Raw genomic sequence first — 25,231 nt, 5'->3', positions numbered from 1 at the left:
GGTTAACTCTGCCGGTTTACTCAGGGCTGTGTGAAAAGCAGCATTGCCAATTGCCTAAATAATCCCCGACTCCCAGCAGAGTATTTATAATCTGATAGGGTGAACTCAGATATAAATATGAGAATGAGAAATACAATTGCTGCTTGGCCAGTATTTTTGTGTAATAATTAACCAGCTAAACAGGCTTTCTTGGTCCCTTAGATTGGCCAGGGCGTCTCATTGTATTAAGTAATTTATTAAGTAATTTAGATTCAAAGAACAGGCATGCCCTGAAGTAATGTCTTGGATACAATCAAGCTTGTCTTATTTGGCCACCTTGCTCTGTTGTGGTCAAAACGGAAGCCTTGTTTTCAGCTGCAAGATTAGCAACCTGGCCGAGAGAATCTTGCTTACAAGAAATTGGGAAGTAGTTGGTTCAGCCCACACCAGTGCCACTGTACCCACCGTGTTTTAGTCAGGTGGTCTCTTGCAGCTTTTTATTTTTATTGACGACAAGAACCACCTGGACATCTCTAAACTTACCTGTATATTTGCCACTATCAAGTTTTTAAGAAGAGGATTTGGTAAAAAGCCAAACAAACTGCTCTGGGGATTGTGGGAAGGAGGTGCTTTGATGACGTTATGTGAGCTAGCCAATCAGTGCTTCTGCTTGATGTTTGCAGAAGCATTCCCCCTCCCCCCCCCCGATAAGCCATGAAGAAGAATCTGAATGTGATGAGTACAATTTTAGAAAGGTCTCACTGCTTTGATAAATCCTGGCATGTAGCTATGTTGCTCTGAAGCAACAGAACGAAGTTTGGGTCCAGTGGCCCCTTTTAAGACCTTGAATAAAACTTTGTTGGTCTTAAAGGTGCTCCTATAAAGGTTAGATGCATGTGGACCTTAAAGATACTACAAATTATTGCTAGTGGTAAACCACCAAGTAACAAGCCCACAAGGTATCAGTGTGCGTTTTAAATCTGTTAGTTGCTTCTCTTTACGCTTCATTGTATGTCATGCAGAAACTTTAATGCCTGCCCCTCTTCTTTATTTTTTGGCTAAATACAGAAGGACAGTATTATTGGCAAAGGATGACTGCTGACCTGACATGTAATTATCTTTGATTCAGCTTAATTTTGCCTTGAATAACAAAACCCTTGTATTCTTTCCAGGGATCTTTTTTCCAAAGATTACACTGAGACTCATTACTCCTCCGATGGCACAGAAATTACAACCAGCCCTCAAATCGAGGTAAAGTCCAGAAGGTTTTCTACCAAGGAAGTCATGTGTGTGCACATTAAAGATGATTTCTGCATTTCTTGACCTTGATGTTTTAATATGAAAATGCTTATCCCAGTTTCTCCCTTGGGTCGTATGTTCCATTCCCTCGAGCATTTCCTGTCCTCAGCTTGATGGATCCAAATGGTTCCTTTGTCACACGTTTTGTTGCTCACTCGCAGCTGATGTGTATGGGTGAGCAACTGTTTCCTGTTTTGATTTGTTGGGGTTTTTTTTGCAGCTTGTTGCCGTTAAATGTGTCGGTTCCTTTCTTGTATGTTTGCGTGTTGCATCTTTTTAGCACACCATTTTTTTTTTACTTATATATTTAATACATGTATAATAATTTGGGGTTTTGGGAGAACAAATTATGTGCAATTGGTGTGTTTGGAAGAAAATGGGTGTTTGAGGGTTGAAATTAGAGCATTTGGAATTTAAAATGCATCCCTACAGAAAGGCCAAACATTTTACCTCGCATCTGCATACATAATTTACCTCAAAATTGCTCCTGGCATGTCCCATTTTTCTCTTAGTTGGACACGGTGGTACAGTTGTGCCTTCGATATTCTTTTTGTTCTATAGTTATTGCTTTAACTACAGCTTTGGGTGTGTGTGTGTAAACCTTTCTAAAGGGGGCTTTAGAAAAATCATGACATGGAATAGGCGGATGAATATGGAGGCTCTGTTTTATGTCCTCCTAAACAGGGTATCATTGTGTGGGTGAAGCATGTCTGAAAATTTCTCCCAAGGGTCATGTGATACTGAGATGTTGCTGATCTCCAGGGAGACTAGTCTGGTGATAAGAACGGTTTGTTTTAGCTGAAGGGAACGTTGTACACTCCCTCCTCTTTGATCTCCTGCCCTTCGCTAATAACTGGACAGTTTGCCTCAGGTGGCTCTCTGTTGGTCATATTCTCTCCTCATGGATAATCTGTTCTTCTACATAACCGCTGGCTATGAGGTGTAACAATAAATTGAAACCATATATAAATAATGTCCCTTGGCCTCTACATATCGAATGTTTGTTTTAGTTTCTATTCGGTCCCTTGCTGGTTTAGACCAATTCTGATTCAGCTAGACATAGACTGATGTATGTGCAAGTATGTGTATGTTCATCATCAGGATGTGTCTTCATCTCCCGGAGGATATGGAAACTGGGTTGGTCTTACAACTTGGAAGGGCATCTCGAACCAAACTCAAATGTCTTTTGTTCTTGCTCCCATTCTTTAGCATTGTAATTATAATCCCTTTGTCCTCTCCCTACTGTCAAATGACATAACACAGGGCTGGTAACCCTATGTGACATCAGACACATGCCAGAAAGAAGAGAAACCAGAATTCCTGAAAGCATAAGTGAAACACTAAACAGTGCGCTGTAATGAGGAACAAGCCAGTATTTACAGGTTCAGAGACACACAGACTTCCTGCAATGGGTTAGGTTTCTTGAAGAGAGCGAGTGTTCCACTGCAAGGACATGGATGGGCTACTTGAAGGCCTGATTTGCAGGCAGGTTTGCCAGGTCCTGCAGCCTGGGCAAGGGTCCTCCACTTTCCAGACACACCTCAGCCCTCTCAAACTCCCCCCAAATTTACCCCAAGTTGGAAGAAGGCCATATTTTAACACAACATGCTGACATCACCTTGAGGTGACACTCCAGGTGGGGACACTCTGGTTTTTGGGCAAAACACCATGGTTAGAAGCAAATTAAACCATAAAGTTTTGCCTAAAAGCCAGAGTGTCGCCCCCTGATGTTACCTCTGTGTGATCTCACCACATCATATAGCTCCTCCTCATTCCTGGAAAGTGCCCCTGATCACTTGGCTGGCAGTGCTGGTGGACCTGGCAACCCTATTTGCGGGAGTTAGGTGGATGGTCAGATTGGGGGAGGGAACTAGGGAGAAGCCAAGAGGCTTTCCATTCCTCCCTGTGCTAAAGGTTACCTCTGCCTAGGACGCAAGGGAGAAGTGACCTTGCCTAGCTCTTTGCCAAGGCAAGGAGGAGGCAGGGAAGACTTTCTCTTTCCAAAAAAGGGCGGCAGCTCTATAGGGGCTCATGACTCAGTAGGCTGAGCTTCATGCAAGTTACAACCTTGTGTCAAATCTGAGATGGGACGAATACAAGAATACTCAAGATATGAGTCCTGCTGGTCTTGAAAATATTAATTGCATTCCCATCGCCTTAGCCCCAGTCCAGAGCAACTAAGCCCCACTGGGGTTGATGGGACAAATGGCTTAGGAGTCAGTACTATTGATTTCCGCACGGCCCAAGTGTAACTCATGAGTACTGAGTTGGGCCATGTAAAGGTAAAGGCATCCCTTGTGCAAGCACCGAGTCATGTCTGACCCTTGGGGTGACGCCCTCTAGCGTTTTCATGGCAGACTCAACACGGGGTGGTTTGCCAGTGCCTTCCCCAGTCATGACCGTTTACCCCCCAGCAAGCAAGCTGGGCCATGTAGCTTCTGCATTATTTCCTAATCCCTTATCAAGCTGAAGGCCAATTAACTGATATAAACTGGCTAGCTAAAAAGAAATCGTCCTTCGTCAAAAGAGACATTTCCTGCTCAGAGGCTGCCAATCACCATGTTTATTTGCAGTTAGAATTCCTTGAAGAAAGGCCAGGGAATCGATTATGACTAAATATTGCTGCAGAAACCCACACAACACTCTAAAATAAGATATTCAGCCCCTGGGGGTACCCCCCACAGCAGATGCTTTGCGGGTAATTCCGGGTGGTTTCCTTGGCCCATAAAAATCGGTTACACAGTTAAAATCGGTTACACAGTTAGAATTGGTTACACAGTATAAAAGCAGCCACCGTGTCAAGTTCCTTTTTAAAAAAATTAGCTGCAGGCCTCCAGTGATTCCTCTCTTCTTGGCATGCTGGAGGACAGATTCTGCTTTAAGCATTTATTTCAGCCATTACCTTCCCTAAAATAATCCATAAATCCTTTTAAAAATGTATGACATCATCGAGTCAAATTAGCCACATTCAGGTCAGGCTGTGAGAACCTGCACAACGTGGGGCTGATTTTAAAGACTGCAAAGCTACAATTGGTTAAAAATGCAGATGCAAGATTTCAGGTAGGAGCTAGTTACCAGGAGGTTCTTTTTGTTGTTGTTCTTGTCCAGTCCCAGCTGACATGGCAATCCTTTGGAGTTTTCAAGGCAAGAGATGTTCTGCACATCAACCTTGATATTCCTTGGTAGTCTTCCTTCCAAATACTGACCTGGACCAAGATATGCTTAGCTTTGGAGATCTGATGAGATCTGAGGAGATCTGGACTATCCTAGGCAAGGCAGGAGTTTGTTACTCCCATCTTATTTCAACTGGAGTGGTTGCCTGTTAGTTCATTCAAAGGGCTGTTTTTGACCTTATTAGTTGTTCACCTGCTAGTTAATTTAAAGAGCTGTTTGTGACCATATGGGATTACATCTCAAGGATCACCTTCATCCATACCTGAGTCCCCTGTGATCACTGTAGGTCCTTTTCTTCCTGGGGCCCCCTGGTTAAAGTTACAGCTGGGCAACCTCAAGGCTGTTTTCAGTTGCTGTACCTCATCTGAGGAATGCTTTCTCAGCAGAGGTCTGTTTGGACCCTTCCTTTCTAGTGTTCCTCTGTGTGCTGTTTAAGAGGGTCTTTGTTAGTTCTTTGTGGTTAAAGCTGATGCTAGTTCTGGCCTTAGCATCAGTAGAACTTGGTCAAATGCTTAATTTTGACAGGCTTACACTATTGTTTTTTTTTAATTTCTATAATGGCACTATAAGTGTTTATTTGTTTTCCTGTTTCCTGCCTCTTGCTTTCTCTCCTATGCTCTGTTAGCTTGCATTACTATCAATGTTCATTATTTTTGCTGGTAAAAGGATCACTGCAATTTCAGTTGGTGTTTATGAACCCTAAAAGAAAGCCCAGTTTTTAAATTGGAACAGGCTTCTGAAGAGGCAGCACAGTCCTTACACAAACAAACAAACAAATAGATTTTGACTAGTATTAGCAAATACCATACTAAAAAATCCAGCCACATGAAATATGGGAAATGAACAGTTCATTTCCCACTCATACGGTCTGTGAACCAGGGATTGTGACTCTGAGGGAAATCCCATGAAAAACAACATTCTCTGTCCTTCCACAAATTAAGCAATAATTGCGCTGTTTTTGTTCTTTATTTTTGACCACATTTGCCTGTCTTACCACTGTTTTCGTTGTCGTTAGCAGTTCCTACTCGAACAATTTCACATGATCAAAACCCAAACAGCAATGTTTAGCCAAATATTGAGGTATGGAGGTGGGAGGAAATTTGTTTCACGAAGGGTGGTGAGATACGGAAAAGCTATGACCCCTTCAGAGGCCAGTCCCCTGCAGAAAATGGCTGCTGTGGAGGGTGGACCCCATAGCAGTATACTCCACTGAGGTCCCTCCCTCCCCCAAATCCACCCACTCTTGGCTCCACCCCCAAAGTCTCCAGATGTTCCCACCCCAGAGCTGGCCACCCTACTTGGGGTCACTGTATGACTCTGGAGATGCCATTCCCCAGTCTGCTGCCTGTTTGGGATACTTTTCCACAGGGGCAAAGGTGTGGCTTTTCACATGGATCGCGGATCATTCATGGCCTTCTCATTCTTTTTCTTTTCTTTCTCACCATTGTTTGGTTCTGTGTCGTAAGAAGTCATTGGAAACAAACAGAGATCTGACATTTCGTTGTGCAGAAACAGCCTTCTTTAGATATAGCTCGTTGCGAAAAGAGCTGAAATGCCGCATAACAGCCAAGCTTTAATGAGCAAACACAAAGAGCCAGATATGCGGAGAGAGAGCTGCACCATCTGGATTTGCCTGTTTCCCTGGTGCTCTGCCTTGGAAGCTGGATCCTTAACCTTCTGGCCTTTACAAGCTTCCTACCGGGGTAGAAAGACTCAGAAAACCTTTATTGGCATACAATGGGTAGAAATTATAGGGGAAGCAGGACTCAAGCCACACACACACCCTGACCCAGAAATTTTTTAATGGGATGGGAGTGCATATATGGGTGATCAGCCATCCTCCACCCATCCCTTGCAGATTTTTTTTTTTAAAAAACAGGACTCTTCAGCTATTCTAACTGCTAATTCTGTTCTAGTCAACTGTATAGAGAGAAACAAAGATGTATTCAAGGCATCAGCTTTCGAGTGCACGCAGTCTTCCTCAGACAGTCTGAGGAAGAGTGCATGCACTCGAAAGCTTATGGCTTGAATAAATCTTTGTTGGTCTTAAAGATGCTACTGGAATCTGATTTTGCTATCCCACTTCAGACCAACAGGGCTACCCAATAGGGAAGGGAGGGGGCAAAGACAAGGATGCTCAGACTAGTAGACCTTTGTCCTGAGTGGTTGACTTTAGTATGATGAAGTTGAGATTGTTCTTCCAACCCATATCCTGTGATTGGGTACTAAAGTGCTGCCTGTTCACATACATGGCATAAAATGGTGTGAACATGGTATACAAAGGGGAGCTGGCTAGACTAATGGTAAAGATTTGGGTTGAATCTGACATGGCATGGGCCAATAGCATTATATTGTAGAGTGGAACTGTGCTGATGATCCCCGAAAAGCAATCAATTCTAGTCTAACATTGTTCTCCTTTTTCTTCCTATAGGACCATTGCTATTATAAAGGCCACATCCCAAATGATAGTGGCTCTACTGTGAGCATCAGCGTGTGCAGTGGTTTAAGGTAAGATGTGTCCAAGGCTTACTAGAAAGTATTTTCATCGTTTTGTATGGGTCGTTAGCTCAAAAGAGCCAAGTTTGGTGAGATATACAACTTAAAACAGGAAATACACAGCAGCAGCTCCAAGGCCCATTATGCACGAAGGTCCGCATTGGGGGTGGAATGGCGGCGGCTAAAATCACCAATTATGCACGCTGCAGGCGGTAACCGGGCGCAGAGTCAATGTATGCCGCCGAAAAGGCTGAGTTAGTGAGATGCGGAAGAAAGTGGAGCTTCCCGCACCAGGGCGCAACCAGAAGTGGCTCCGGAGTAGCTGCGTGCATAATAGGATACTCTGGGTTTTGCTGCCGTTGCGTTCTGTCCCGTGCGTAAGCAGTTTGCTTCGCTTCTATTTCCTCCGCGTTTTCCATGCCGCTGTTTCAGTGGCCGTGAATAATAGGCCCGAGAGCATTTTTGGATGACCTTGAGAGTACCTCCTTGTTTTGGAGGTCAAAGGGGGTGGAGCATAAAAGTAGAGCAGAAGAGGAGAGGGAGAGGGCTTGGCTAATAAAACTGAGGAGCAAGGAAACATGGCGGTGCTTTAGTGTGAGTCAGACTAGGCAGGCAAGGACTGACATCTTTGACTAGCAGAAGACCGTTCCTAGCACTGCTGCCCTAGATTCTTTAATTTAAATATTGAACCAGGATATATGCAACCTGCACAAAACAAAACAGGAATTACATGATCTGACATGGGGCCATGGCTTGGCGATACACATAAGCATTGCATGCCAAAGTTCTCTGGTTTCCAAAGTATCTCAGGTAGCAGGTAGAAGGAAAGTAGGAGCCTTTTTTGTCATCCTGGAGAGATGCTGCCACTTTGGGTATGCAATCCTGAGATCATTAGATAGAGGTGATAACTTGATAGTTTTATATTCCTGTATCATGTGTTTTGATTCACAGTGCTGTTGGGGGGTCCTTCCCATTGGACTAGAGGAGTGTAGGATGTTGCCTCCAGGGTCAGATTAGCAGCTGTTATATGAATCAGAGGGTAGAAGGATAGATAACTTATTTGCTGGAAATCTGGCAACGTGCCTGACCTACTGAAACATAAAAATACAAAGTGACGCATACAACATGCGCTTTGTAAAAGCCATTGTAATTTTTATCACAGTGTGTGGATCAGATAATCTCCACATTGTAAGCCCTTTTACTTTTTTTTACTGCATGCTGTACTGTGTAAATTATATTTAATGTACTTATATAAATTAGACCAATTAGATCAATTAGACAGAAACGCCTACGATGTTGCTTTGCAGAGGGTATTTCAAGATCCGCGGCAAGAGGTATCTCATCGAACCCTTGAAGTCCACAGATAGTGAAGCACATGCAGTCTACAAATATGAAAATCTCGAAAATGATGAGACCCCCAAGATTTGTGGGGTTACCAACACTACTTGGGAATTGGAAGGTCCCCTCAAAAAGACCTCCAGGATGAGTAGCAGCGTGGAAGTAAGTCTTGCCGCACAGCTTCAAACGTGGGACATGGTTTGAGAGTCATGCCTGCACTGTAATATCAGCACAGTTTGTTTCCAAATGATATTTGGGGGGAGTGGAACAAATTATACACCAGCTTGGGGTGTTGGGTGGGAGCACCGATTTCTAATCTGGCAAACTGGGTTTGATTCCCTGCTCCCCCCCCCCCCACATGCAGCCAGCTGGGTGACCTTGGGCTTGCCACAGCACTGATAAAACTGCTCTGACTGCGCAGTAATATCAGGGCTCTCTTAGCCTTACCCACCCCACAGGGTGTCTGTTGTGGAAAGTGAATGCGACTGTAAGCCGCTTTGAGCCTCCTTTGGGTCGAGAAAAGGAGCATATGGGGGAGGTGAGGCTGAGAGAGCCCTGATATTACTGAAGAAGAAGAAGAGTTGGTTCTTATATGCCGCTTTTCTCTACCCGGAAAAGTCTCAAGGTGGCTTACATTCACCTTCCCTTTCCTCTCCCCACAACAGACGCCCTCTGAGGTGAGAAAACCCTGCTATCACTGCTTAGTCAGAACAGGTTCATCAGTGCCGTGGCAAGCCCAAGGTCACCCAGCTGGCTGCATGTGGGGGAGCGCAGAATCAAACCCGGCTTGCCAGATTAGAAGTCCACACTCCTAACCACTACACCAAGCTGGCACCAGACTTCTAACCACTACACCAAACTAGTAGCGTTTGTGGCATTGCATTGAAAAATGGGAAAAGGGTATTCATGCGTTCGGAGCGTGGTCAAAGCAATACAGGAAGGAAGCATTACAGCATTGCCTCCTTATAGCAAGGCTTCCTCAGCTAGCTTTGTTTACTCTTAGGGTAGCTGGATCAGGTAGCTGGATCTCATTGGCAGTGTTGCAGCAGGGATCAGTCTGCAGTGGGAGGAACAACCACACCAAAGCAGCAGCAGAGAGTTGAAACAATGGCTGCAGAAAGCTGAGGACTAGCCCCCCCCAAATGACAAGTTTTCTTTCAGACCAGTGGTCCCCAACCTGTGGCCCGCAGCCCGGTGCCGGGCCACGAAGGCCATGGCGCCGGGCCGCGGCTCCCTCTCCCCGCCCCCCCTGCAGTAAAAAACTTCCCAGGCCGCAAGCTTGCGGCCCGGGAAGCTTCTTACTGCGGGAGGGCGGGGAGAGGGAATCAGGGCCACGCATGTGCGATGCGCAGGCGCGGCCTGCGCATGCGCGATGCGTGGGCGGGGCAGTTGCCCTGCAGGTCCCCAGCCTCAGAAAGGTTGGGGACCACTGTTTCAGACGATACTTCCTCACGCAAAATATCATTTCCCGGCTTACAGTGACACACAGAGTTATGCTTGTCTATATATATATATACAGAAGTCTCTGAGACCTCTCTGTATTTGCATAAAACTGGACAGAATTTGCAATATTTAAACATGATGTAATTTTACACATGCTCCACGTGATTCACTAGAAAAAAACACCTTATTTGGGCATAATGTTAGTGGGGGGGGGATCATCTTGCTAGTCACCATGCATTTCCTGTGCTCCGTTGCATTATTCATTCAGCAATGAGAAGTGAAAACTTTAACACTCTTTACATTCTATACCGTTAACAAGCTCCAACCTTATAAATAGAACAATCCAGTGGTTCCATGTTCATGTGTTTTGAACAGGCTGTAAAACAATAATCTTTTGATTCTCTGACAATTCAGCATTCCTTGTTAGTTTGGCGAGGGGGGGGGGGGCAATGGCACACCTGTCAACAATCATTGCTTTGTATTTTTCTCTAGAAGCAAGAGTACCTGAAGGCCAGAAAGTATGTGGAACTTTACATAGCAGTGGACAACACCGTGGTAAAGATTTTGTTGAATAGTTTCTTTTTTTTCTTTATTAGTGGGTTGCCATTTTTAATGGGGAGGATATCTCAATGTAAGAATTACCAGCTGGATCAGACCATTTCATCCCAGATTCTGCCTTCTTTTGCTGCTTTTTAACTTAGCCTCTAGGATTATTTATTGGGTACATTTCTATTCTGTCCTTCATCTCAGAAACCCAGGAGGGTGTACATTGTCTGTTGTTTTTCCCTCGCAGCAGTAGGATAGTAGGTTAGTAAGGAGAGAATGAGCCTCTTGTGGCGCAGAGTGGTAAGGCAGCCGTCTGAAAGCTTTGCCCATAAGGCTGGGAGTTCAATCCCAGCAGCCGGCTCAAGGTTGACTCAGCCTTCCATCCTTCCGAGGTCGGTAAAATGAGTACCCAGCTTGCTGGGGGGTAAACGGTCATGACTGGGGAAGGCACTGGCAAACCACCCCGTATTGAGTCTGCCATGAAAACGCTAGAGGGCGTCACCCCAAGGGTCAGACATGACTCGGTGCTTGCACAGGGGATACCTTTACCTTTACCTTTAAGGAGAGAATGACTGGCCCATGGCCTGTCTGCAAGCTTTCCTGGCAGGGTAGGGATTTGAAGATGGGTCTCCCAAATTTTAGTCCAACACCCTTCCCTCCTGTGCTGTCTCACTTTTTCTTTACATCGAGGTTCCCTTGATCTGGTTAATAGATAGGCACCGTTTCTGTCTTTATTACTTTAAAAAAATGAACAAACTTCAGGTCCGTGGCATCTTTAAGACCAACAAAGTCTTATCCAAGGTATACGCTTGCATGTGCAAGCACACTTCTTCAGAGACATTGAAATGGAAGTGACCAGTCCACACAAAGAGGTAGAGGGTGAGCAGCAAATTAGCATTCAATATATTGAAGACGTTTAACAGATTCAGGGACCAAACAGGAGGAACAAACTTTGTTTACATGGCTGCCATTTGTTTGGGTTTAAATCTGGGGGGAAACAAAGTGAAGGAAATAAATATATCAAAATTGGAGGTTGATCAGATGTATCCTTAATTGTGGAATGCTGAGAGTAATTAATTGAGACTCTGCAATTACACTCCAACCATTTCCTTTCAAGCATGTGTGTGACTTCATAGCATCCTCATCTTTCAGGTGGGGTGATTGGCTGTGTAGTGTATCTCTTCTGTCCCCAGACCAGAGAAATCCATTCCAGTCTATCCTTCCTAATTACATTACATTTGACTACTCATTACATTAGCTTACAATCTACTGTTCCAAATAAGTAATAAAATAAAGAGGGTGTACGGCCCTTCAGGGGGATTCATGGTAATACAGATGTAAGGACTGAATGAGGTTAAGCATACCTGGTGAGACAAGAAACCAACATCCCTGTCCTCTACAATGGGAATCCCAAGACGTAACAGGGATTTTGGTTTGAGATTTAGAAGGATATAACTTTACAATTGCACTGTAATTTACAACTGTTTGATTCAGGGCTGAAGAGCCTCTTGTGGTGCAGAGTGGTAAGGCAGCAGTCATGCAGTCTGAAAGCTCTGCCCATGAGGCTGGGAGTTCGATCCCAGCAGCCGGCTCAAGGTTGACTCAGCCTTCCATCCTTCTGAGGTCAGTAAAATGAGTACCCAGCTTGCTGGGGGGTGAACCGGTAATGACTGGGGAAGGCACTGGCAAACCACCCCGTATTGAGTCTGCCATGAAAACGCTGGAGGGCGTCACCCCAAGGGTCAGAAATGACCCGGTGCTTGCACAGGGGATACCTTTCCCTTTTTAAATTCAGGGCTAATTCCTGTTGTATATTGCTAGAAAGTCATTGCTTATGCTTGATTATAATGCTATCCGTTATTCTGAAACCAGTTGGATGAGTTGGTTTCGGTCACATTATAAGTACATTGGGCTGAATAACTGAGAGGTGCACATTAAACTTTATCTTTCGCTTTTTAATTGTGTTCAGCAGCTTTCCCCCCGCAAGACAAGAATGTAGCTATATATGACTGTGGGTTGGCCTTGTGATCAGAGCTGTCAAAAGGAAGCGACTAACCCTTAAATGATTGCCTGAAGTGGAAATGGCATCTAACCCCAAACCAATTCTCTTTAAAATAATTTTCACAAGATCACCTGTTTCTTTTCCCAGAGGTGTTCAAAGAAGCTTAAAGACTGCTGTGATCTTTGAAGCAGACTCAGTTGGGTCTATGAATCCAGTTTCCTTTTGTATAAACATATTACGTAAACTCACAGAGGCCTTGGGAAGCTTAAGACCAACAAAGTTGACTTTGTTGGTTTTAAAGTTGCCACTGGATGCAAACTTAGTCCTAATTTTGAGGTAACGAAGAAAGCTGCACAAATAGCACCCTGAAAAATACCATGCCTAAGTCTGGATGTCCCCTTGTAAGGAATGTGGTTGCTCAATGAGATTCTCTCATCATTAAGCCTATTTCTCTCTCTCTCTCTTGGCATCTCTTAATGCTTGCTTTTGCAGTTCCGGAAATACAGCCGCAACATTACTGGGGTACGGATGAGAGTATTTGAAATAGTCAATTATATTAACACGGTAAGATGGCTTTTGGATGATTCATTTATTATTATTTCAGAACGTTATCGTTGTGTGTTGGGTTTATGTGAAATATTCAATTACATAAATAGGGTGAGATGGCGAGTATTATTATGAATTTAATGCCTTTGCTAGGACTAATGCTCAGGGGCTGTATCCAGCCTGTCACTTTGCCACCATTGTGTTAAAAGGAGAACTACTTAAGAAGTATTTAATGTTCCTTGTTATTAACTCTGTGTAGTCTGAGATGAGTACTGTGTATGTGCAGCTCCTTTGTTGCACAGATGACCATTCAGTGAACATCAGCTATGGGGAAGGGCAACATTGTCCACGCTTACAATAAACAGAAAGATTGGGGTTTTTTATTGTTATGTAAGCAGAACTCAGCAGTACTGAATAAAGGGGGCTGGAAGTTCACTACCATCTATGCTGAGAGCCAGCTTGGTTTATTGTTTAGGAGTGTGGACTTTTAATCTGGCAAGCCAGGCTTGATTCCCGGCTCCCCCACATGCAATCAGCTGGGTGACCTTGGGCTCGCCACAGCACTGAGAAAGCTGTTCTGACCGAGCAGGAACATCAGGGCTTTCTCAGCCTCACCCACCTCGCAGGGTCTCTGTTGTGGGGAGAGGAAAGGGAAGGCGAATGTAAGCTGCTTTGAGACTCCTTCGGGTAGAGAAAGGAGGCATAGAAGAACCAACCCGTCTTCTTATTCTGAGTGGCTGTAATCCCCTGAGAAATTGAACCAAGTCTTTTCTCAGCCTGCTATCTAATATCCCTGTGGTGCCAACAAACTGCAGTAGCAAATTGATTAAAATGTTCCCCAGCACCGCTTCTTAAACCACACACTGGTACAGCGGAAACATGACCTGTGTATTTACTGGACTTTCCAATGACAAGTAGAGGCTGACGTAACTGAATGCTTTCCCAGATAAGCAAAATATCCCACCATGTCAAACGCCAGGATGCCCAGGGAGGAAGGTTCTAGCCTAGCTTTCTCCCTGACATGCTAATTTCATTTTTTCCCCCATTATGAGCTTCTACCTGCATTCTGAAGTACTGTGGCAAGTACTGGCTGACCATCTGGGTGAGAACTCAGCCTACACAAAGAGTAGAACAAAGCTAGATCTAGCTGCCTTTGTGATGGTGGAAAGTACCATTGAGTCACAGCTGACTTATAGTGACCCCTTATGGGGTTTTCAAGGCAAGAAGTGTTCAGAGGTGGTTTGCCATTGCTCACCTCTGAATCATGACTCTGGCATTTCTTGGAAGTCTCCCATCCAAATAACTGCCAAGATCTTCCAAGATTTGATGAGATTGGGCTAGCCTGGGCTATCCAGGTCAGGGCAGTTGTCTCTGTATGCTTTGGGAATATCAGTTCGCTCTCAAAATTGTTCCAAAAACTCTGTGCCTGAAGGGGACACAGGTGGGAATGATGTCTCAGGCTAAGTTCCCATGAGAGGTATAGCCAGGAAATGCACCCCTTCAAGCATAGCTGGCTGATACAGTTTAAATTAGAAAACTAACACCATTATTTGGAAAGGTGTGCGATTTCATATGCATCTAAACAACACGGATGATTTTCATGTTCTGTGCTCCGACAGGTTTACAAAGCTTTAAACATTCACGTAGCTTTGATTGGCTTAGAAATTTGGTCCGATGGGGACAAGATTGTTGTGGACGTTTCTGCCGGGACCACTTTAGACCGATTTTCGGAGTGGAGGAAGGAGGTTCTGCTCAAGCGGAAGAGGAATGACAATGCCCAGTTACTCACGTATGTCTCACGGCAGTCACAGGGGGTGGGAGTGGCCAGTTGCAGAATGATATCATGCATCTGATGACGGAACTCGGGAACTATTAGGATTGCCAATCCCCCAATAGGGCCTGGAGATCTGGAATAGCAACTGAGCTCAGGATACAGAGATTAGGTCCCCTGGGGGAAGAGGCTGCTTTAGAGGAGGGACTCAACGGCATTATACCCCACGAGCATCCTCCCCTCCCCACACCCCACCTTCCTCAGGCTCCAACCCGAAATCTCCAGGAATTTCACAACTTGGATTTCACAACTCAGGCAACCCTGAGCTTAATTAACAGGACTTCCCAAACAATAGAACAGAATTCCTGCTTCGCTCATAAGCATGAAATGAAAGTAGGGGGAAACAGGCAAAATATTGACTCTTCCCTTCTCTTTCTTTGTGATCATCATTTAATGTCACATAATTATGAGAGAAATGACACTAGCAATAACTATATACATAGAGATAGAGATAGAGATAGAGATAGGAGATAGGAGATAGAGATAGAGATAGAGATAGAGATAGAGATAGAGATAGAGATAGAGATAGAGATAGAGATAGAGATAGAGATAGAGATAGAGATATTCTACATCTTAAGTAGTAGAGAACCGGTGGCACTCATGGGTTTTACAAGTAATATAAGAATCGAGATGGCTGTCACAGGTCCCCCAAATCTGATTTCCACCCTTTTTTCCTTCCAGGGGGATTGACTTTGAAGGACCAACAGTAGGGCTGGCCTATGTGGGAACCATTTGCAGTGATGCCCACTCCGCAGGGGTTGTTCAGGTTGGTTTTGATTTTGGAATGGGAAAGTTCAGTGGCCAGGTCGGTTCTCGCAGGCTAGTGCACAAGAACTTGACTAAGAAGGCACATCTGTATCACCAGCCTAAAGCAAATCAACTGCCATGGCTCCATCTTCCCGCAAAACCATGGGAAGTTTAGTTTGCATGTTGGTGGATGAGGGTGCATGCCTCATTGGGCATGAGAATGTAACATAATCCTCAATCTTCTCTTCCTTGCAAAACTTGAATTCTCAAGTTGATGTTGACAGAGAATTAGTGTGTAGCATAGATATGGGCAGGGGTAGTCAACCTGTGGCCCTCCAGATGTCCATGGACTACAATTCTCATGAGCCCCTGCCAGCAAACACTGGCAGGGGTTCATGGGAATAGTAGTCCATGAACATCTTGAGTACCACAGGTTGACTACCCCTGGATATGGGAACTAGATTCTGCCGGCTTGTTTATTTTATTAAAATAATAAAGTATTATACATGGCTTTCCCTCGTGGATGATGGACATTTACAAAAGGGGAGGGATGGCCAAATGCCCCACATTATTGAGTTCTGTAAATTCAGTTTGAAGTTGTATATGTTATAGCCATTTTGTAATTGGCTATGTGGCATTTCCCTTTGTTCTGGATTCTGGCATTGCATAATGGTCTCTGAATCTTGATCAGCCTGGCAAAATTTGTGATAAACCAAGACAAATGCAGCCTACCAGCCAGGTACTGCAATGTATGTCAGACATTTGACAAGCACTCCTTTTGCAATCTCTGATTGGCAGCCAAAGTAGGTTTATTGAACCATGGCTACAGCTCTTACTTTGGTGGGCTATATTTGGCTTAGGTCACAGTTGGTTGCTTGTTGCATTTTTAATTGATACACTTAACTGATTTATATCCTGCCTTTCTGATAAATTGTTATGACCCATAGGTGTTTTGAGCCTAGGGTGGTTTGCAAAGTCACCAAGTGGTGGCCACAGGAGTGGGAGCCACGGTGAAGATCCTTGGGCCGTGGTAGCAGCTTCTGCCAAAGCAAATATTTTTTAAAATTCTACAGCCTATCAGAAACCCTGCTGGGCAAAAGGCCCACCAAGCCCCTCCCACTGTCTAAAAACTCTTGGTGGGCACCAGGAAAGATGTCTGTGGGCGCCATAGCACCTGTACTAAAGAATCAGTCGGACCAAATTCCAGTTGTCAAGTTAAAAATTGATAGCATAGAGATGAGGCAGTAAGTAATCAACTCAAAAGTAATTCTAAAACACAATGATGGGGGACTCGGAATCAGAATCTCCCAAGGACACAGAAAGGACACAGATACTCCAGTGCCAATGATAAGGGGATCTCCTGCAGGAAGGCATTCCAAAATTATGGGTCAACAGCAGAAAGGGCCCTTTCTTTGCTCATCACCCAACTTGCCTCTGTTGATGGGGGGGCCTAGAGAAAGGTATCTGCTGCAGGTCTCAGGTTCACACGGGGAAGGCATTTTGAGCTAACTTTTCGGTCAAAAAGTGACTCTCAAAAGAAGCTTGGCCAACTTGACATCCAGTACAAAGTTCAAGTTAAAATGTCACACAAATGCTTTCAGGAAGTGGGTTTTCCATCATCCCTGGGTCCAGAAACGATTCAGGGGGTGCTCAGTTACTGCCTTGCTTCCCTTGCTTGGCCTCAGCGCTGGCACTTGGTAGCTGCAATTCTTCCTCATAATGAAACTTCCTGGGAAAGAAATGTGACTGATCTTCCTCCAATGCATTTATTTGGCTGTTTATTACCTGTTCCCTTTCATTTTGCTTTGCCTGGATGCTTTCACCCGAGAGAGGCATGGAACCTTGTCAAATACAAACAGCTAAACGTGGGCCAGAATATTATCTCTTGTGGGTATGTGTCACTGATAAATAACAGCCCTTTTCAGTTTCCAGGGAATCTAACAATAGTTTCCCTGTTCTCCTTTCTGCAGGATCACAACACAAACCCAATTGCTATCGGTGCCACCATGGCCCATGAAATGGGCCATAACTTTGGCATGAATCACGACAGCAGTTTCTGTACGTGCGGTTCAGGCTCCTGCATCATGGCGGCCCAGCTCAGGTGAGGTGCTTGGCAGGGGACAGGCAAAAGGAGTCTGCCAGAAAACCTGCTTGTTTTCTAAGAAGGGGCTGACTTAATCAAGCTTCACAGGGAGCTGCAGCAGAGGACACAAACTCAGACGGGGCCTTGTTATCTGTGCAGAGGGTAAAAGTATTCTGACTTTATTACTAGGGACAAGTGGAATGAGATACTTGATGTCTTCTGTCGGAAGTAGCTTCAGGGGTATTTTGATCAGAGCCAAAGCATGGCAGGCAGGTTTAACCCCCCCACCCCAAATGTTATAATCCTGATTTCAGATACTTATTTGATCCCCCCAGTAGGGGAAAACTGCAGCTATTGGGAGGAACTTGAAGTCCAAACATTGTTTTGGGGGAAGGGGTTTAACCTTCCCTTCTCCTGCACTGTTGCTGCAGTCTGAACCTCTACCTCTCCCCTGGTTTCAAGGGAAAATATTTGAGAGATCCAGTTGTAGATCTCCCAGCATCCTAACTCTTCTGTCCATCATAGTTATGTAGCAGGCTTGAACTTATGCATGGAGCAGGTTATGGACCTTGAGAAAGAATGGCTGAATGTCATTCATTTAGTTCTGTGTTTGTTTTTTCATTGCTATACATTGGGAATGCTGTCAGGAATGCCAAGCTACACTGTGAAGACATTTTGCACTGGGAGGCTGTTCCTCCATCCCCCCATCATCTAAGCCAGCAAACCGCGAAATGTTCATTCTCTGACTCATGGTTGCCTGAACACCCAAGAGCTCTTCAGGCATTGGAAATCTCTGTGATCTTTTATGCAAGAATCCTTCAGCCTTTGAGCAACATGTAATGTCTTGATGGTCTTGTGTGCTCTGTGGCTTTGCACAATGGCCATGGCTTCCTGCTTTAAGAAAGTTCCTTGAGAATGCTTCTGCAATGGGTTTGTAACTTTCTCAAGTCCCAGGGCATGATTGATTAAACTGAACTTGTGGTATGTACTTCTACATCCTTTAGTTAGTATTTCACATGGAAGATGTTGCTAATGGAGCATCTCCTTTCAGAAGCAACAGGTGCTGCGGATTCTGGCGCAAGTTTGACTGACCTTTTGAGAAACTCACTTCTGCTAACCTGTAGTGCTTTGCAGGTTCATTGTGCTTTTTTGCTTATGTTTCACTGTGTGGCCGGGTGACCACGGTTCATTTTGATTGCTTTTTGTTGTGTTGCAAATCTGATAAACAATAGGGCAGTGTTCGAATGGGTTTTTGTCGCTCATATTTCCCATGGTAATATAATGCAACAATAATTTGAATAATTTATTTCACGCTAGTTTGATTTCCCATCACGAAGGAGCATATTTTCTCCATTCTGTCTGTTTTTACTGTGCCATGTGTGCACAGAATAAAACAGTGCGATATATCATGCTTGAAAACGCATTCAATTTGTCTCACATCTTGCTTGCTGGACACGATTGGGAGGCTGGTAGTTTGAGCTCTCCGTATGTGTCCAGATGAATTTGCGTGCCTATGTGGCTTTCTTCCATTATCACAGCACCTTCCACTTCACCATTTGTCTGCTCTCTCCAATTTTAAAGGGTGCTTAGATGAAAGAGAAAATTCTAGCTGATGTGTTTGAAGTGTAACATACTGTGTAGTGACTCAGCGTTCCTTTGCTATTTGCAATGGAATCAACCAGGGGGAAAGAGGGGATGGACGGTGTTTTGCAATGCAAGTCTCCGCTCTGGGGGATACAGGCTTCAGTCACCAATCAGGACAGTTTTGGATTTGGCCTCTCATGTTATTGTATTTATTTGTCTGATTTGTATTCTGCCCTCCCAACAAACCAACTCAGGGCAGTGAACAACAATGGTAGTAACAATAAGGGAGATTAAAATTAAGAATATTATTACATTAAAACTGTATAAAATGATTTTAAAACCACATCCCGTAAGTTAGCCGCAGTGTCAAATTAAATATGTTTCTTGTATGATCTCAGTTCAGATGTGGGAGTGTTTTTTTATAGGGGGGGCAATTGATGGTGGAGGATCACTGGCCCCAATCAAATGCTTGGCAGGAGAGCTCCATCATGGCCTGCCCTGTGGAACTGTATCAACTCCATCAGGGCATGAGTCTCCTCCGGGAGATCATTCCACCAAGCAGGGGCCAGGACTCAAAGCATCCTGGCCCTGGCTGAGGCCAGATGTACTTCCTTGGGGCCAGGGACTATCTTCCAGTTGGAATTTGCAGAGCGTAGAGTGGTGGCCCTTTAGGGCAGGGGTAGTCAACCTGTGGTCCTCCAGATGTCCATGGAATACAATTCCCATGAGCCCCTGCCAGCATTTGCTGGCAGGGGCTCCTGGGAATTGTAGTCCATGGACATCTGGAGGACCACAGGTTGACTACCCCTGCCTTAGGGTATGTGCAGCTTTCTAGCGAATGAACATTGGTCACCAAGTTCACCAGGTCACATTGTTAACCCTGAGCCACATCTGAAGGGGATCTGCCGAATGCCAGTGGCTCAGGGAGTTCTTCAATGGAGCCTGCTCTTAGGAAAGTGCTTTTAGTGGTGCATTGTAAGTGAGTTTCTGAATGCTCATGGAAAAATGGTGTCAGAAACCTCAGCATTATGGCTTCTTATTGATATTAATCTCGGCTGGGCCCTGAATCTTTGGGCTAAGCCTAGAGAAACCAGTCCTTTGGCCTTTTGGATTTTGCCTTTCATGATAATATTCAAAACCGTAGTGCACAAGAGGTGGTTTTGAACTGATTATATATGACATGTGGAGAGACTGAAGGTTCGTAACACAGGAACACAGGAAGGAGGTAGCAAACACATGCACGTCTTCGAAAAAACCTTGCAGGACTTCGATCTAAACAGTTATCTGCAGTGTTTTCTGAAATGCAGTTAACATGTTGAATGAACTGGGCTGATTTGCCGATCACGTTCTTTTGCATTGTAGCTCTACCCATGCAGTTTTGCTGCCTTGAGGAGTCCATATAACATATTATACATGTGTTCATCTTACCAGCTACCAAACTCCCCGGGATTTCAGCTCCTGTAGCTTCCAGGATTTCCAGAAGTACATTATGGATCGGACACCAGCATGTATAAGCAATATGCCATCACCAAAAGATATCATTGCAACACCAGTTTGTGGAAACAACTTTGTGGAGGAGGGAGAAGAGTGTGACTGTGGGTCTCCTGAGGTATGCTATGAAAGGAAGATACCAAGAGGTGATATTCTTTTAGAATCTTCTCATTCCTGAAGTGGGAAGCCATTGTTGACAATTGGCTGTTGCATAGTGTATCTGTATGCTTTTGAACTAACGTAGCCAACCTGCTTGCTTCTGCTGTCTCTAAAACTTTGGTTCAGGCCTGAGCTTTGAGCAGGCCTCAAGTTGATCTCCTTGTCAAAGTATGTGCCTCCAGTTAAGCCCTAAAGTGAATTGTCCTTGGGGAATCTTGCATCTGTGCCCTTGAAGCTTAGGAGCTAGTGGCGGGTTGAGTATTTGGAGATAAGGTGCTCAGCTTTCTTCAATTAACACCCATGAGAATTTGACCCAGTGTTGGTGCAGGCCACAATGATGTCAGCTTTTTAAGCTAAGGTCCTGTTTGGCCATTGCCTTAAGCTAAAGTATCACCTTGAAACCAAGGATGCCAGTGGGCTAATTATTAATTGTTATAGGGATTTGATTAGTCCTGTTTAGAAAAGTCCATGTGGGACTTTTCCATAAAGAATCCAGTTTTGTATTACACCTTGCCAACTCCCCTTGATATCTTGGAAGTTGTGACTTCTCTTTGAATCCTATTTTATCACTACAGCTTGTTCCTGGAGATCAAATTAACAGTTCACAGTCAACTATGTAAATCTCTGATCACAGATGGCAGCTGTGCTGGCTGTTTATCAAGAGCCCTAAATCATCTAACAACATTTTGTACATACATGCTCTTGTTCTAGCCCAGGGGACTTATCAGCTTACACTGTATTGCTGCTTTGAGTCTTGGTGAGAAAAGTAGACTATAAATACATCAGCTTGTAAATGATTGGTGTTAAGAAACCATATATGATGGTAGGTGTTATAGCAATACATTGTTTGTGCATATGCTATAAAAGAACTCTGTTTGGAACAGGCCAGGCAAAGAGCATTGTACTGTGCTGATACTATTGCCATTTTTGCTTTTAAGGAATGTTCAAACAGCTGCTGTGATGCGGCTACATGTAAACTGAAGCCAGGTGCTAAGTGTGGCTATGGGGAATGCTGTGAAAATTGCCAGGTGAGTCTTGGCTTTATAGTCCTCTCTTGTGTGGGCTTTCTCATAGACAGGAAGAGCGCTGGAAACGATAAAGGTCATACATGGTCTGGAATACGCACAAGAGGGCCCACCCCATAACGATGATTCCTGCAGAGCTTCTCCTATGACCTTCTTTTCCTATGACTATCTTTTTCCTTCCAATCATTGAAAATGAGGTTCACAGGGGGAGAGAGAGGTGGTTGGCAGGAAACCCATTATGAGCAGTCCCTGATTTTCAAAAGGGGTTTGGTTCAACTCATAATGAACTTGGGAATTCTTGCCCGTGCTAGAATTTACAAAAAACACTGTCTAGAGTCCATCTCGACCCTGTTGTTTAGGAAATTCAAACAGATGAGGATTGGGAATTTTTGCATATCTCTGAGACCTATGGTAACCACAAGTATTGTGAAACATGTTTGTTAATCTTCTCTTCTGATTCCATAAAAACTGATATTTTGCTATGTCTTGATCTGCTGATGCAGAATATAAAGTAATCTTTAGGAACTGCACTGTACTTGTACTGACACCATGTGGTCCTGCCTGTAACAGAGACTTCAGTGAATTCCACCAAACCTGGATTTGGAAAATCCATACCTGTGCAGTTCGGATAGGATGTTTCTGGTTCAAAATTTATTTAGATCAGGTCCTGGCATATATCTATTATATTACTGCAGCACAGCAGGGACTGATGTTCACGAATGAAAAGGGGCCCTTCAAGTTTTTGCCTTGGTTTTCCTCATTAGGAATGAATCCTACATTTCATCCCCCAACTATCTATAAACAATGTATAGATGAGGAAATGACTCTAGTATAGCCTCAGCAAACGCAGGGACATTTTGAAAATGGTGTCTGGGGAGAATGGAGTTTAGAAAGGATGTGATGTCACTTCCAAGTGTTGCCCTAGGAATTTCCCTAGTTTCTACGGTAAACCATAGAGAGATAGATAAATTTCTAGAGGGTCACTATGGAGGCAGTTTCCTGGACATTATTTTTCTCAGTTTCTTGTGAGTGGGGAACTGGAACCAAGGGCATATGGACCTGGAGTTCTCCCAGAGTTACAACTAATCTCCAGACTACAAAGATACATTCCCTTAGAGGTAATGGCTGCTTCAGAGGATGGACTCTATGCATTACATCCTTACTCCTTCCCTTGTACAATGTCCACCTCCCCCCAGGCACCTCCCACAGGAATTTCCCAGGCCAAAGTACAGGGATGCTCATCTTTCTTTACTTGACCTATCAGCAGAAGCCTTGAATGTTAGTCTCTGTTTTCCATCTAGAGATAAATGTAACAAGTAACGAGTGAATGGAGGACGTTTGTCTTTGTCCAACAGATCAGGAGAGCAGGAGCAGTATGCCGGGCAGCGAAGCATGACTGTGACCTGCCAGAACTGTGTACAGGCCTCTCCCATCAATGTCCAGTGGATCGTTTCCGTGTGAATGGACACCCGTGCAGAAACAGCCAAGGTTACTGCTACATGGGGCAGTGTCCTATCCTGGAAAGCCAATGCATTGCTCTTTGGGGACCAGGTGAGAGATTTCTAAAGTTGCAGAATTCTACCACTTTGAATTTTTTGAAAGCTGCTGAGAAATCTCATGAAGACCTGCTTCCTGAGCCTTGCTCCCTATGTCCCCACCCTCAGAGCTAGCAGCTAGGGTTTTTCAAAGGTAGCACCTCGCTATACCCTTCAAAATGAGGCTTGCCTGGTGCCTGACATACTGTCCTTTAAGTGCCAGGCCAAAACTTTTCTTTTTACCCAAGGTTTTAACTAAGTGGTTTATAACTTTTACGGTCTATTTTATGGTCTGCTTCTGACCCAAGATCTGTTTTATGGGTGTTCAATGGTTGCTTTATACTGTATTTCTGCCCCCTAATTGATTTTTAATGGCTTCTAGCAATTTTTTAAAATTTTTGTATTGACAGTTTATGATGTTTTATGGTACTGTTCTTAATTGTGAGCTGCCTCAAGCAGGGTTGTAGAGCATATGTCACAGCCGGGTGGTATATAAATTGAATAAATAAAAAAAAATCATCAACTAAATAAGCTAAGCAGTTTTCCTGAAGCTCTATAATTAAAACCATAGATATCAAGGAAATTCCTCTATCTCCAAAGATAGAGGGTAGTCGACCTGTGGTCCTCCAGATGTCCATGGACTACAATTCCCATGAGCCCCTGCCAGCAAATGCTGGCAGGGGCTCATGGGAATTGTAGTCCATGGACATCTGGAGGACCACAGGTTGACTACCCCTGAAATATAAGACTGAATCCAAGAGCTGCAGGTGCTATCATGGACGGTAATTAGTATGTGTTTTATCGACTGTGTAATGTGATTTCTGTAAGCTGCTCCGGGTGCTGTTGGACACCATAGTGGCAAACATATTTTTCTGATCAATACACAAATGCAATTCATACAAATCTAATTCTTTTCCCTGATAAATGAATGTTTTTCCTCCCAGGGGCCACAGTAGCTGCCGATTTTTGTTACAACATAAACCAGAATGGCGTGTATTATGGACACTGCAGGAAAGCAAACGGCACCTACATTCCCTGCGGAAAAAAGTAAGCAATGAGAGGTTTTCTTATTTTCTTTACCACCTGGAACTGTGGGCTTCTTGATAAAGGCTAATCTGATAGAAAGCGATTCCAAGCAAATGAAAATGTCGGCCTGCCTTTGCTCTTCTGCTCTTGCTTCAAATTAGTGATGACTTCTCATCTCCCCTCCAGAGACCTTAAGTGTGGCAAATTATACTGCACGGGAGGCTCCCGAATGCCTACGATGGGAAGCCTCGTGGCGTTTGATTCCTGTAAAGGCACTTTCCCAAGCCACGGTGAAGAAGATAATGGAATGGTTGCCCAGGGGACCAAATGTGGAGAAGACATGGTTAGTAAAGCGTCATCCATGACTCCCTCTGAAAGACCTAGCTCAGATGTGCCGCCTGGGGGCTACTGCTGCCTAGTATGCCATCTCTATAATGTGTGTGTGAGAGTGTGTTATGTACTGCCAAGACACTTCCAACTTATGGTGACCTTATGAAAGAATGACTGCAAATCTTGATCATAGAATCATAGAATCATAGAGTTGGAAGGGGCCATACAGGCCATCTAGTCCAACCCCCTACTCAACGCAGGATCAGCCCAAAGCATCCTAAAGCATCCAAGAAAATAAATGATGTACTCATTCATATGGCTTATTGAGATTATTTTTGTTTGGTGCTTTATTCCACATTATAATGTACAGAGTGGAGGGCAAAACATATAAAAACTGGAAACTCTGTCAACTTATAAATGACCTAGATCAGGAATCAAAAATTTCCTTATGTAAACCAGAATTTAGGAGGACTGAAACGCAGGGCAAAGAAAGTTAGGAACTATAAAGGAGAAAATTTTTGTAGCTGTATGCAAGATTTTTTAGCACCCTGGTGTTGGGCCCTGGAAGGAAGAAGAAGAAGAAGAAGAGTTGGTTCT

General features: G+C 44.2%; 1 protein-coding gene across 1 annotated transcript in view; it reads left to right on the top strand.

The window, feature by feature from the left end:
- LOC143822208 (zinc metalloproteinase-disintegrin-like NaMP) overlaps positions 1-25,231 on the top strand; it is a 50,441-nt gene that overhangs the window by 14,302 nt on the left and 10,908 nt on the right. The window contains exons 4-16 of the mRNA XM_077307114.1: positions 1,152-1,230; positions 6,884-6,960; positions 8,256-8,448; positions 10,222-10,284; positions 12,770-12,841; positions 14,443-14,612; positions 15,336-15,420; positions 17,372-17,502; positions 20,500-20,677; positions 21,657-21,746; positions 23,099-23,294; positions 24,223-24,325; positions 24,491-24,647. Coding sequence (XP_077163229.1) covers positions 1,152-1,230; positions 6,884-6,960; positions 8,256-8,448; positions 10,222-10,284; positions 12,770-12,841; positions 14,443-14,612; positions 15,336-15,420; positions 17,372-17,502; positions 20,500-20,677; positions 21,657-21,746; positions 23,099-23,294; positions 24,223-24,325; positions 24,491-24,647 — 1,594 coding nt within the window. The remainder of the gene's footprint in view (positions 1-1,151; positions 1,231-6,883; positions 6,961-8,255; positions 8,449-10,221; positions 10,285-12,769; positions 12,842-14,442; positions 14,613-15,335; positions 15,421-17,371; positions 17,503-20,499; positions 20,678-21,656; positions 21,747-23,098; positions 23,295-24,222; positions 24,326-24,490; positions 24,648-25,231) is intronic.

Source organism: Paroedura picta, chromosome 12 (genome assembly GCF_049243985.1).
Source record: "Paroedura picta isolate Pp20150507F chromosome 12, Ppicta_v3.0, whole genome shotgun sequence".
Lineage (NCBI taxonomy): Eukaryota > Metazoa > Chordata > Lepidosauria > Squamata > Gekkonidae > Paroedura > Paroedura picta.
This window is presented reverse-complemented; position numbering and strand designations above follow the sequence as displayed.